The sequence below is a fragment of the Sitodiplosis mosellana genome, unplaced genomic scaffold (assembly GCF_009176505.1).
Source record: "Sitodiplosis mosellana isolate CC-2019 unplaced genomic scaffold, AAFC_SMos_1.0 Smas_scaffold_1, whole genome shotgun sequence".
NCBI lineage: Eukaryota > Metazoa > Arthropoda > Insecta > Diptera > Cecidomyiidae > Sitodiplosis > Sitodiplosis mosellana.
Window position 1 is genome coordinate 11,389,225 of NW_022595244.1, and position 14,207 is coordinate 11,403,431.

Here is a 14,207-nt window from a genome sequence, read left to right on the forward strand (position 1 = left end):
GAGAAGAAGAAAAAAAAAGCACCAATCCCCAGACAAGGAAACGAAATTTCATTTGTAACCGAAAGATAAAGTAAAGGCCTACAAATCGATCGATAGAAAGTGTGTCTATGTGCTTTCGCTTGATCGTTTTTCACCTATTCCGTTCGACTTCGAAGGCGTCAAAATGTTTAAGTGTGCATTTTGTTTGGCTGTCTGATTTACTGGGATTCTCTCTCGTTCTCTTTTGGTTCGTGCTAAACCGGCACACGAAGTGTGTAGTGATTAGGTTTTTTTTTCTTCACTGGTTCGCACCATGTAAACCGTTTAAATGATGTGATCTATTGTTTTGACAAGTAATTAAAATCCGAGAATGAAAATGAGATGCATGTGAAAATTGGCAACACAATACGTCAATTTACATCGTTATAATGATGGGTGTGAATTGTTTTTCATTCACTATGTGTGTTTGGGTTTCAACATATACATATATGTCGAAGTCCTTTTATCAAACGAACGAAGAACATCACGTGTTTGCTCAGCATACTTTGCTGCTGGTGGACATTGCAAGGTACAGAGCCAGAGCTCCAATCAAAAGCATTGCGTTGGTCTTAATTAGGGTCATAAATATTTGCATCGAGAGTATTTATTCAACTGTTTGCACGTAAAAAGAATGCAGCAAACAAATTTATTATGCTCATTAGATCACAAAATTGTATGGCAAACAACTTAATAACCATTATTTGGTCGAAGCCATCTATGAATTAAGAAAGAAAAAGACAAAAAATAATTGAACAGAGACACAAAGAGTTGCATGTGTTTGCATCATTCTTGTCTTTTGAAAATTGGTTTTCAATTTTGAAAATCCGCGGTGCGCCCATGCAAATTATAATGTGGTCTTCATTTTTATCTCTATCACAGCCACCATCAGACTCACTGGGACGTTTGTCGCGCGCGCAAACATATACACTCACACAAAAACGCTTATCATGCTTTTAATCTCAGGCATAATTCATAATTTTATGGGAAATTACATATTCCATATTCATAAAGAAGCTAATGAATAAAATTCCATGCGCCCAACGCTCACCAGCACACAAACGCTGAAAGAGATTTCAAGCGCCGAAGCTGAGGATAAAATTCATTAAGCGAAACGATTGAGCAAGATGGAGAATTTGCATTTCATATCGTTCGTATAATGCAGATGGGATGGTTTCAGTTAACGTGCGTAATACGCACTGGTTACGTGTATATTATCAATGATGCATCATTATTAATTTTTCATCGGTTATGTTCAATATATTTTTCCTGTGTACAGTGTACACTTAGAATCGCTAATGGGAGCACTGTGCTTTTCGAATATAATGATGTAGAAACAATGTTCGGCGATCGAGAGTCAATTTTGAGCGAGCAAGCGAGCGATCGATAGGCATGACTGGCACAAACAGAAAATGTGATGTCCATCGTCATTAGTCATTATTGCTCTCGTGTCAAATATTTTACGGGCAACGATAAATAAATTTAGTTCTCAAAATAAATTATTGGCCGTGCATAAATGCAAATCATGGCATTTCATGCGCCTTTGCCACACATGACAGCTGCTCTCAACATGAAACTAATGTGTGGCGTCATTTGGTTTCATCTTTTCCGATTAGAGCTGGCCACGTTTTCCACGAAAAAAAAGCAAAAAAAATGATACTGATACTAATACTAATGCAGAAAAAAAACAAAATCTTACGTAAATCGTGTGTGCTGGGATGAAATAAAGCTCATTCGGTCTGGTTCGGTTCGAGTGATATCATAAAAACGGATGAAATACGTAATGTATGTGCGATTGCTGTGTATACATATATAAACAACTAGATCTTTTAATTATCGCATGCAGCAGCAATCACAGCATAACCGCACCACTTTTATCTCTTCTGCCTTTTCTACTTTACTTTACTGCATTATTATCTAAATGCCGCTTTTATCGCAGCGATGAGAGAGAGAGAGAGAGAGAGAGAGAGAGAAACGGTTTCAGGCGGATTAGTTTTTAACTCGCTCTACTACTATAGATGCATGCAATAAAATCTCACAAAATATTTAATAAAAACTTCCAATTTTCGCAATTAATTTCCATATAAATGGAGGCTTGATATGTTCTACGAAGAAAAAATTATCACATAAAATTGCGTGCAGTGGCGGCTAATTTGATACCAGTTGCGGTTTTAGTTGGCATCTTTACATTGCATGCACCAATGAAAGAAGAGATTATCATGCGTTCAAATGAGAGAAATAACATTGTTTCCATTGATTTTTTCTGTTGTTTTTTTTTTCCTTTTTATTTGGACAAATAATTTTTCCAACATAATGGTTTGCTATTGAGTTGAAAGTTAAAACAACTTTTCGCCATTGTTTTCTTTTTTTTCTTTTGCTTTTCCATGGACTACCAAACTTTGCACTTATGTGTCGGATTCATTTTGGTTCCTTCGGGGCAATTGAAGTCGTACGCAAATTCAGGCATATTGTTCAAGACACCAACAATACGGAATTCGTTGGGTGCGTGGAAGCCGGTAAGGATTTTGTTTTTCGTGAATTCATCACGAGCAACCGTACAACGTGATTGGGCGAATGAGATCCAGAACAATTGCTTTTGATTGTATTTTAAACCGGGCAATGTGCCTTCAGGTCCGTTGCGTTGCACCCATTTGTTGTATGCAATGTACGATTCCTTGGTACCACCATTATCAGCGATGTTCTCTCCTAAGTTCAAAGAATTATAATTAATCAATGCTACAATATTGTATTGATAAGATATTGGGAAATGTCAATCTGTACCTTGCGTGTTCACTCCATTCAACTGCAAATAAACGAAAGAATGAATGATTCACAGTGTCGAATTCATAATAAGATAAAATCTAAAGAGGAGACCAATCAAATATCCGATAAATCTTACCGAAAGGTTTGCTTTCAGATCGGTGTAGTTGCCGTATTGATCGATGATGCATTGTGCCTTCTCCAAAAATTGTTTGTTTGTCTCTGGATCCCACCAATCAACCAAATTGCCATCTAAATCAAATTGACGCCCTTGATCATCGAATCCATGTGTAATTTCCTTAAATAAAATTTGAAAAAAACATTGAAAAAGACCGTCCAAAATAATTGTTGAATAGAACCTACATGCCCAATAACACTTCCGATACTTGCGTAGTTCATGTAGCGCGGCCGATCAGCTGAGAAGAAAACGTCTTGGAGGATCGCAGCTGGGAACTCTGCAGAGTTAAATTACACACATGAATATAGCATTACAGAACGATTGCTCATTTCAACTTGATTGTGTATTATTTTATGAGATTGTTATGTACGTACGGATGCTGTTTTCAAGCGATGCATAGTATGCATTAACCACGGCTGGTTTTGAATGTGTCTCCCAGTCAGTTTTGTTCACTGGTTTACGCAATTTACTGAATGAATGGTCAGCGTTGAATACGTTCAAGCGCAGCGTGTTCAAGAGCAAATTGTCCGGCTCAATTTCCAGATTTTGGTAGTAATCCTCGAGTTTGTTGTTGTCAGCCAACTCGTTCGGGTAACCAACGTGAGCGGTAAGTGCTTTTGCCTTCTTTATGGCTTCCTGTCGAGTCTTCTCGTCCATCCAGTCAATTTCACTCAAAATATTCACGAACTCATCACGTATATTTTCTACCATCTCAACGGCCGTTTTTCTTGATTCATCGCTGAAATATTTACGCACATACAATGCACCCACGGAAATTGGCAAGCTGCAACAACACAAACAGAAAAAAAAGAAGGTTAATTTCAGTTGTTATGCATTCAAATTGCATTATTGTTGTTTATGAATAATGAAAGGTATGCTTGATGTTTCTGTGCTTGAATTTTATAATTCGTAAGAATTCAAAACTAGGGGACCTACACGGAACTTAAACTACACGGAACGTAAATGAATAAAATTAGAACATTATTCAACGATAATAGGAAAAATAGAAGAAATTAGTGAATTTGGTTTGCCAATGTAAACGCTTATGGTCATATTGTTTAAGTCCCGTTAGGTCTTCCATAAGCGTTGTATTGACAGTGTAATACGCTCTGCAACCCATTTTACTAGAAAGAATAACCAATGCGATGAACTTGGACCGCATAATTAACTCTGGTTTCACCAAACAGATTCGTTCATTCTGATTTATGTGATTCAACAACCTGCACGCAATGAACTCAAGCCTTTCTGCAATGCTTTGAATGACTCTGATTACAGTTCTTTTTGTGTTCAGGTCGTGAATCACATTGGCATTGGCATTGACGGCAAGTTCAAGCTTGGAATCATCACCCGTGATGGTATGCATGTAACTCCGAAATATCCATGTATATTCAACAATATTCATCGTGAACGACAAATGAATATTACTGAATATACATAGATATGTCAAATTTACGTTTATGAAAAATAAAAATAGTAGCAAATAGTAGTGAATCAAACCTTCAACCGTAAATTTGAACGATTTTGGTAGATAACGGTGAATATTGGAACATTTTTTGACATTACAGTCTAATGAATATCATTAAATATGCATAGATATTTGAGATTGACGTGCATACCAGTAAATTAGTGCAGATTGTATAGTCAAAAAATGTTCCAATATTCACCGTAATCCACCAAAATCTCCCAAAATCCTTCAAAAGTGGTTCAAATTTTCGGTTGAAGGTTTGATTCACTATTATTTTTATTTTTTCAGAGTTATTTGCGTTCTGCAAAATTGCGTGAAGCCCCTAGAGAATTTGTGTCTCACCCCCAGATTCAAATCATTTCTTTACCATCGGATGGCAGCAAGACCGAAAACAACTTAAATGACAACTGTAGCGACGCGAGCGCCCTCAATTTCAATAGGCAAATCAATGTAATTTCGGAATTTTTTTCCGAACTAAACAGCGCGACAATTTGAATTTTCTTGATGCTGCCACCCTATGTTCTTTACCTTTCGGATGAAAATTGTATGCACTCTTTCCAGCGAGGCTGTTCGCCCTGCAAACCGTACACCGTTTTATAGAACTGTAATTTGTGTTGACGCAATTCTGGTGTCAATGTTCCAGATGTGGCGAGAATAACACGCCACAAGAAATAATTGGCCATGGTACGTTTTGGTGTTGAACTTAGAATGTCACCCAATTGCTCGAAAAATTTCGGTACAGTGTTGCTCAAAATTTCATTCTCATCAACTTGCAAGTTTGATGGCAACAATGCATTGATGTAGTCCAACCAGTTCAAATATGGGTAGGATTCTTGTAGTTCACGTATTGTCACTGGGTGATACAAAAGACTGGCATTACGACGTTCGGCGCGTGAGAGTGAAATCTAAAATGAAATGGTCGATATTTTGTAAAACACGGTTCGAAAAGCAAGAAAAACCGATCCACATACGTTTGCAAGTTTAATTTCAAGCTCAATCACGTCTTTCAATTCTTCTTCGGCTTTTTTTTGGTCGGCACCAAAAATAACGGCATTATCAACGATGAACTTGTGATAAGCTATAAATTACAAATGAGGTAATAAATGATATGGTGGAATCCAATAAATTTATTGCTGGGCGAACAACTACCTTTAACGGCTTTGTTTTCGATTCCTTCAATCAAATATTCACGTCCCAATTCCAGATCCGTTTGGTCAATCTGTTGTTGTAATGATTTACATATATGTAGTCAATGATCATGTGTTTTTTTGCTATTTTCAGCCATTTTTATGATAATGGCTTCATTTTACAACCCACATGAACTGTTTGTATACTTACATACAATTGGCGTTGTTTACTGTTCTTCAAATCGGTGTTGATATCAAAGTTGAAAATGATTGCTGTTGGAAGACCCATGCGTCTGAATTTCTTGATAACTTCAACCCAATCCCATGTGGCATCTGACCATGAATTGCCCTTAACAACCGGCCAACCGCCAAATGATTCCAAAATATCCGCCAACGGCTTAGTACCTTGTGCTTCAATGTTGGTTTTATTCAAACAGGCCAAATTGAAATTTTTTGCCAATTTGAATGGTTTCGATTCGTTTGGCAGCGGTGGTTCATTGATAATGGTTCGTAATTGTTCTTGAACCAAATCACGAACTTTATCGAATGGATCGACTGATGTTTTGTCTTCGGGCAACATTGTTTCTTTTATGTAGTTTCCGCAAGCGAATTCATAGAAATTGTCACATGGATCGATAACTTCGTCGAGTTGCTTGAGAATGTTGGAAGCGGCCTTAACACATCCTGGTGTTTCACACACTGGAGCTGGTTTTGGTTGTGATTCTCCGATGCTGACGTATTGAGCCGGTTGTGAATGACCATCTTGAGTGGATGGGAATGATGCATCTTGGTTTTGTCCAATTTGTATTTGTCCATCAATGGATTGTGTTGATTGTCTGTCGGATAATTCTGGCGATGATGGTGGTGCTGTTTGTCCATCACGCCATTGCATATCCGGAGATGTTTTTGCGTAAGGTTGATCCAATTGTCGAGCATTTCGCAATGCTTCAGCTTGATTCAATTTTGTGTCGTAACCTGCTTTCAATTGAACAATATTTCTAATTCAAAATGTAAAAGGATTTTAATTTATTCCAATACGACTCACGTTCTTTTCCCAAATTCAGCACGTAAAGTGACAAAGATAATGCAAGAATTGCGATGACAGCAAAAATGCAAAACACCAACAGTGTTTTCTCTAGCAAACTTCGATTTTGCCAGCATGATGACTCTCTGAAGCGAACAAAAAAAATACGAAAATAAAATTAAATTAAATTCACACATACATGTTCTGACATTTAATTCGTCTGGTTAATTCAAAGGTCGACGCAGATGAATTCAATTTATCGCTATTTTTTTCACTCTTTCCAATTCTGGATTGAATCTTGTCTTTCGAATTATTTAAATATTTATTATTATGATTCATCGTGCATGAAAACAAAATTTTCACATAAACATTTGCACCGACGCTGAATTATATAGAGAGGAAGAATACGAGAGGAAAACTTGTTTCGTCTGCTTCATTTCGGCATCATTCACCGTGTCAAGTTCATGTAAATAGTTCTAAAGATGCAAATTTTGACTTCTTTTTCTGAACGTTGCTTATGTATGCTTTCAACGTTGGATCATGAAAAAGAAAAATTCACTCAAAACAACAAAAATGAAACGGCTTGCCGCATTCCAACAAAAAAATTTAATCTTCAGCACGCATCTTAATTACTACGGCTCAACACATTCGGCGAGTATAAAAAAAAAAAAATATTGATGATCCGGTTGATAGGATTGTTCATTGATGTGACGTAACCAATTGATTTTTTTGTTATGTGCCGATGTTTGTTTTGTCGGAAACCAGTTTTTGGCACCTCTTGTGACGATAGTTGAACGGAATAAGTATGGGTACTAATTAACTTTTTTTGGAGGTTGTCCCTTTTTTAAACCAAATTACCGCATTTACTGAGCGATTATATGGTTGTCATCAAATCATAACAATCGAACTAATAACGGTATTATCACGTGCAATGCTGATTGGAAGCAATTTTTTCTGCATCCCGAATTAACTAACTATAATGTAGTAAATGTAGGTAGGAAAAAATATTCCAACCGTTTTTAGATCTACGCGTATTTTATCAAAATCAAAAAACTCATACTTCACAATCTCGTTCCGTTGGCGCGGCATGTTGACTTCTTGACCTTGACTGCTATTTCAATTCAGATGCTCAGGTGTGTAAATCTGTGGAAAAATGAAGAATTACTTCTTCTCGCCATTACCATTTGTGTACATTTATTTATCCTATGCTCTTCACTTCTTCTTTTCCTCTCGACCCATTGTAATTTAACTTGATTATCCTGAATTACAAAACGATTGATCGTGTATACTGTAGTATACGAATAGCAATTTGTATCCACTGTCATATAAATATGTTGACGACTTATCTCAATTAAATTCTGAAAACCCAATGGCTAATGATAAAAATAGCCATTTTCAAGGTCTTGCTACGGATTACAAGAATACTATTCGGTCTAGATGTTGAACGATTCAACGCAAAATCAACACTTACAAAATTTGTATGTTTTCTCTTTACGGCACGTCTTCAAATGTGGCTATCGGCCGTCAGACTGAATGTGATGATATTTTTGCGCAGCGATATTCCTTCCGAAAAGATGATGATCATGAATTTGTATCGCTTAATTTCTGCTTTTCATACTAATCAATACGGATGTTGCCGCACCTTTCGGACAGTGCGCATCTTCGTTTTAACACGACATCCCTACCTCTCGATGATCATATCGCACATATTTTAAATAAATCATCATACACACACATCGATTTTGCGATACTGCATGGCCAAATGAAATTTTCGTTAATTCATTGATTTAGATTTACATAAATTGTATGCAGAATGAAAAAGTTGGTCATCATTTCACTTTCAAAAACCTAAAAGCATTTGGACTTTTTTTTCCTTTCATAAAATGGCACCACCCAAACAAAAAATTGGGAATTTCAATCGAATAACAAAAGCACAAAGTTCGTCGTATCACATAAATATAATAATTCATACCGGAGTAAACAATTCAAAAATATAAATCAGAACATGTTATCGTACGGGTTTCGATTTACGTATCACATTTCGTAAAACGGGGAATTGTTTCTCTGTCCCAAAATGACAGCTTCAACTGTCAACCATACGCCGCAGCAACTAGCATATAACATATGAAACACAAACAAACTGAGTCGCGCTAAATACCGACGACACATTCTCAGCGAAGCATTAATTATATTTGTAAGTTAAATGAAGACACTTCAAGTGCTTTAAAATTGAATCAAAAATACAATATAATTACACAATTTTGCGCAAAGAGTGAATGTTGATAACATTGTGGAATAATCATTTTTGTTCATCGGTCAAATTTGCAGGTTAGGTGCATAGCATTTTTGGTATTTTGTCTTGTTTGAGTTTCAACATAATCCGTGGCACAAAATGTTTGGATCACCATTAACTGGACAGAGTGTATTTGGCGCAACGCCTCAAGTACAAACGATGAATCCAAATAAGGATCTCGAAGTGACTTCACCACCCGATGATACAGTCTCCGCAATGGAATTCAGTCCGGGTACACTGCAACAAAACTTTTTGCTTGCCGGTAGCTGGGATTCGAGCGTTCGATTGTGGGAGGTGGACAATTCCGGCAAAACAATACCAAAACAAATGCAAACGATGGGTGGCGCTGTTTTGGATGTTTGTTGGGCAGATGTGAGTAGATTATTTCTGTTTGTAAGATTTGTTTTGCGTCGACGAGTCCAAAATTATTGAACTTTTATATACATTTCGTTCCATGTGTGTCAATCAAATAGGACGGTACAAAGGCATTCATTGCATCATGCGACAAACAAGTGAAGTGTTGGGATTTGGGTTCAAATCAAATGATGCAAGTGGCACAACATGACGCACCCATACAAACGTGCCATTGGGTCAAAGGCTCCAACTACACATGCTTAATGACTGGCTCCTGGGATAAGACACTTAAATTTTGGGATACCAGGTAAAACCGAGATTTGTTTTTGGCCATTTTAAACCAATTTTAAGAAAATGAATGCCATCCAAAGATAAACATATATATACAAAAAAGAATTACATCATATTATTCAACAGATCACCGTCACCGATGATGGCCATCAATTTGCCGGAGCGCTGCTATTGCGCCGATGTCGATTATCCAATGGCAATCGTTGGAACAGCCGGTCGTCGATTAATTGTGTACTCATTAGAAAATAAGCCAACCGAATTTAAGCAAATGGAAAGCCCGCTAAAATTCCAACATCGGGCCGTTTCGATTTTCCGTGACAAACAAAAGAAACCAACCGGTTATGCATTGGGCAGTATTGAGGGTCGTGTTGCTATTCAATATGTAAGTGTGTCTTGAAATGTTGGTTAATTTGTACCATGGCTTATCGCATGCTTCAAATTTTACATTTCATATTTGCCGAAAAAAAAATGTTTTCAAAATAGGTGAGCCCAGTGAATCCCAAAGATAACTTTACATTCAAATGCCATCGAATCAATGGGAACAACAATATTCAGGATATTTATGCTGTGAATGACATCAAATTCCATCCGATGTATGGTACACTGGTAACGGTCGGCTCAGACGGTACATTCAGTTTCTGGGACAAAGATGCCCGTACCAAACTCAAGTCGTCCGAATCGATGGGCGAAGCGATAACCAAATGTTGTTTCAATGCACGCGGTGATATCTTTGCATATGCCGTTGGTTATGACTGGAGCAAAGGCCACGAATACTACAATCCATCGAAAAAGACGTACATTTTCCTGCGCCCATGCATTGAAGAACTGAAACCAAGACAGACTTAGTAGGGGATGTTGACGATTGTTTTTCCCATTGAATAATTGTGTATCTCTCCGAGTTTCAGTGTGTAGGCAAAACATATTCCTTTGAATGTCATCACATTTATATAATGGCAACGAAATTTCCGAATTTCCATTAAAACCAGTCGATACCATGACTGAATCGAAATAAATAACAAAAATATGAACATACAAACAATCAATTGTTAGTTTGATTTCGAACATTTGTGACAACATTTTCCAAAGATGAACAGTAGTTGGATTGAATGCCAATAGATGGGTCTGCACTACCATCCGAATTCAATTCAACTTCATGTCGTAAGTATCAAGTGACATTTCGTCTTTAGTTAAAACTCATACGAGAAAGAAAAATACATTCGTGAAGGCGTACTCCGTCGATTTATCACAGTAGAAAATCGAACTAAAGATTATTTCAGAAAAATTTGCTTGCAATGTTTTTATTAATTACTGATTGTACACTAAGTTCACTCTGTGATTAGATAAAATCTTATCACATATTTGCTTGACCATTCATTACAATTTTACATAGAAAATAAAATATAACTATTTGCGAATTGTGTGTGTGCATTGCACATTAATAGTTTTTTTTGTTCATGCTAATGAAAGAAATATTGCGAGAGTAATACGTAGCAGCAGCAGCAAAGAGAAAAAAAAACAAAGTTAACTACAAACAATTAAATATCGATTAGGCGCAGAAATGTACATGGAAAAGAATGTGACCGAAGAAGGGATTCCAATTAGAACGATTTATATACCAAACATCTCGATCAATGTAAGTAAAATGTAGGGTTCAAAGTCACTTTCGTTTTTTTTTTCGTCGTACATTTTAAAATGCATTGAATCAAGCACACGAATAGCGGTAAAATTTCGGTAGCCAATTCGAAGCGATGGAACATTTAATCTGTTGTGTGTTATTGAATCACATGACAGGATTAAGAGAAGAAAAAAAACATATTGAATGGAAATTCCTCCACAGAAGCGAATTGTTTGTTTATTTTCCCAAACATAAATAATAAACAATGTAATTGCATGTACAAATTTGATACGCAGAAAAAAAAAACACAGAAAATACTGGTAAAGCGTATGTTTGCGATTAAAAACGTTTTAAAATTGCAATCGACTGAGATTTTTCAATCAAGATTTTTTATCCTCCTTTATTTAGATAACAAACCAGATATTATGCGACTACTTTCGCCAGTTTGGAGCCATTGAGCGCGTGCAAATCGTGCCAGAACGCTTAAAATTTTTCGACATACTTCCGGCCGTCGGAACAGCGGGAACGGGTTTTGTGGTAAGTCTTCTGGAAATTATTACAATTTACCGGATGAATTGAATTTCGATACTAATTGTTGAACGAAATAAAAAAAACAACTCCATTCCAAATAGGATCAACCACCAAGTCAACGCAAATACTATGCATACGTGACATTTGTCAACACACATGGTGCATCTGAAGCGTTGAGACAGCATGGGCATGTGGTGCAAGAACGTGAAATTGAAGTGGAGCAAGCGTTTAGCTGGAACCAACCGGCAAGTGACTTGGACAAATATTTGTCAGAAAATCAACAGCCCACATCGACACGCAAAGAAACCCTATATCGGCGCATTGACGAAGGCCTCAACGATGATTGTATACACAAAATAATGACCTATTTGGATATTTTCGAATTGGCCGCAATGGCAAAGTTCAGTCCACGTTTCCAAGCAATTGCCGAACAAATTCGTACGTTGACCATAACACGTCAAACACAAGAAAAAACTGTCACATTGATGGAACTGCGCAGTATACTGCGATTGCTTGGTTTCGGTCATTCGGTTACAAATTTAACGGTATCGATAAAATCGTTCAATTCGTCTTCACAGCGCTACATTTGCGATCGATTGTTTCAATACATTGGGCCACAGTTGAGATCACTCACGCTAACATCATTTGGTGTGACCACCGAACAATTTGAACTCATGAAACCATTACTATTTCATTTAAATTATCTTGATATCGATTTTAACTACAGTTTTGATTATAAAAAATTCAACTGTGCATGGCCAAATTTAAAGACACTTCGCATGCGCACGTCTGGTTTCATCGAGTCATTTGTGAGTCAAGACGATTCGGTGCCCGAATTTCCCGTTTTGACAAAATTGATGATTGCAAGTGGTTATCGTTTGCATGAGAATCTCTTCAAACGTTTGCATCGAGCCTGTGCCAAAATTACGGAGCTCGCCGTTATTAACATCGATGATTATTACAGTGAATTGGCACCGCTCGTTCTACGCACCACTGATTTGGTCAATCTGTGTGAATTCACCGAATTAACAAGACTGCATTTATCGTTTAGTCGATCCTATTTCAACGAGACAATTATCGATGTGATTAGCCGACTCACCAAATTGGAACATCTTACATTGGAAATTACAAATGTACGACAGTCAGACGATCGCATTTTTGCCGAATTAAATCGCAGTTTACGAAAGATTGGAACATGCTTGCCAGATATAAAGGAAGTTCGATTTTCGGGCATTCCATTGGAGGAGGATAAATTGGTTGAAATGTTGAAATATGCACCGAAATTGGAATCGCTTTGCATTTACGAGTGTAGTTTTGAGCTGAGCGCTCGATTCATTCGTAATATTGTGACAAGCCGCAAGGAACACTTTAACACCGCAATGGGTCAGCGTACACCGATTCCGCTGAAAATCATTGTTAATGAATTTTCCGATGCAATTGTTATGAATGTAAGTTTTGGCCAATGACGTTGTCATTTGGCAAATAATTTCCGCGCGAATGGAAACAGAGATCAAATCAAATTTGACTTATTTTTAACGGAAATATTTCTGGTTTTCTTTTTCAGATACTTCAAGAACCAGAAACGATGCAATATTTGAAGGTTCAACGCAACAACAATAAAAACATCATCAACAAAGGTTATATCGTGCAAACCGAAGGTACACCCCGACCAATCGCTCGAAATGCAAACTTTCGTCGCATTCGATTTGGTAACGATCCACGTGAACGTGACCCATTCCGGCTTCGAAACCGATTATTCCTATTTCGACCATAGGTGAGTGAATGAAACTTCTAACAATAACTCAAAAACAATCACTTATTAAAATCCAATACACTGACACTATTCATACAAATTTATTCTCATTTGCAGAACGTCTCATAAAAAATCCGAAGTCAAGACCACAGATTATATAGGTTCTTGAATCAAAACCCATTCAGATTGGCCCAATTTTACGATTTTGATCCAACCAAAATCCAACCACACATTAAACTATCTAACCGAACGATCTCCGTTGCAATTCGTTTAAGAAATTCTGTTTTGTATAAGCATAAGTAATTTAAAACAAACAAAAAAAAGTATATTGATCCAGACAAACAAACAAAAATGGAAAAAAATGTCGTTAACAAAAGCAATTTTAAATTGGAGATAAAAAAAATTAAAAGTTATTTTTCTCTGTTATTTCAATTGGTGGAGAAATTGAAGAATTTTTTTTATATTATCTACAAACTCTAAGCTAAATATAAAACGCGAACAGAGGGATATTGAATAAATAAATGTTATTTGAATGAAATTTAAAACAAAAACCGAATCTCGTGTTCATTTTTTGTTCTTTTTTTGGAAAAGTTGAAAAATAGATCTGCCATATGAAACGATTGGAATGTGTGACCCACTTCATGTGAGATATTCAAATGGTATACGAAACAACGAGACAAGACAAGACATACAGAAGTTATGTTTTATTCACATTATAACTAAAGTATGAAGAGTGCGCGCCAATAACGAAGAGCCGATGTTATACATACGAACAGAAGAAGTAGAGGAAAAAGAAGATGA

The 14,207-nt window shown here is 36.7% G+C and overlaps 3 protein-coding genes across 5 annotated transcripts in view; 2 read left to right on the top strand and 1 right to left on the bottom strand.

Moving 5' to 3' along the window:
• Positions 1-2,262: 2,262 nt before the first annotated feature.
• Positions 2,263-8,614, bottom strand: LOC129567254 (neprilysin-2-like). Of its 2 annotated transcripts, none has more exons than XM_055443930.1 (12): positions 8,041-8,614; positions 7,630-7,712; positions 6,591-6,715; positions 5,757-6,520; positions 5,568-5,637; positions 5,390-5,496; positions 4,947-5,323; positions 3,328-3,737; positions 3,139-3,230; positions 2,915-3,073; positions 2,797-2,818; positions 2,263-2,721 (listed from the first exon to the last, which is right to left on the bottom strand). In XM_055443930.1, exons 2-12 carry the CDS (start codon positions 7,656-7,658, stop codon positions 2,405-2,407), a joined length of 2,472 nt encoding a protein of 823 aa, XP_055299905.1. In that variant the 5' UTR covers positions 7,659-7,712; positions 8,041-8,614; the 3' UTR covers positions 2,263-2,404. The 2 variants fall into 2 exon arrangements, with proteins under 2 accessions (XP_055299905.1, XP_055299897.1); XM_055443922.1 differs by having other exon boundaries at positions 5,757-6,523; positions 8,041-8,218.
• Positions 8,615-8,650: 36 nt separating this feature from the next.
• Positions 8,651-14,207, top strand: part of LOC129567343 (protein Rae1) — a 124,561-nt gene continuing 119,004 nt past the window's right edge. Inside the window, exons 1-5 of one of the 2 annotated variants that reach the window (XM_055444148.1) lie at positions 8,651-8,763; positions 8,898-9,234; positions 9,336-9,523; positions 9,634-9,889; positions 9,991-10,371. In XM_055444148.1, the coding sequence (XP_055300123.1) occupies positions 8,962-9,234; positions 9,336-9,523; positions 9,634-9,889; positions 9,991-10,353 (1,080 nt within the window). In that variant the 5' untranslated portion in view covers positions 8,651-8,763; positions 8,898-8,961 and the 3' untranslated portion in view covers positions 10,354-10,371. Of the gene's footprint in view, positions 8,764-8,897; positions 9,235-9,335; positions 9,524-9,633; positions 9,890-9,990; positions 10,547-14,207 lie in introns of those variants that run through there. The other variant, XM_055444139.1, reaches the window with a different exon arrangement.
• Positions 10,684-13,957, top strand: LOC129567322 (uncharacterized). Its single transcript, XM_055444098.1, has 5 exons — positions 10,684-11,140; positions 11,531-11,659; positions 11,755-13,101; positions 13,218-13,427; positions 13,524-13,957. The coding sequence occupies exons 1-4, from the start codon at positions 11,066-11,068 to the stop codon at positions 13,425-13,427; spliced, it is 1,761 nt and encodes a 586-aa protein (XP_055300073.1). The 5' UTR covers positions 10,684-11,065; the 3' UTR covers positions 13,524-13,957.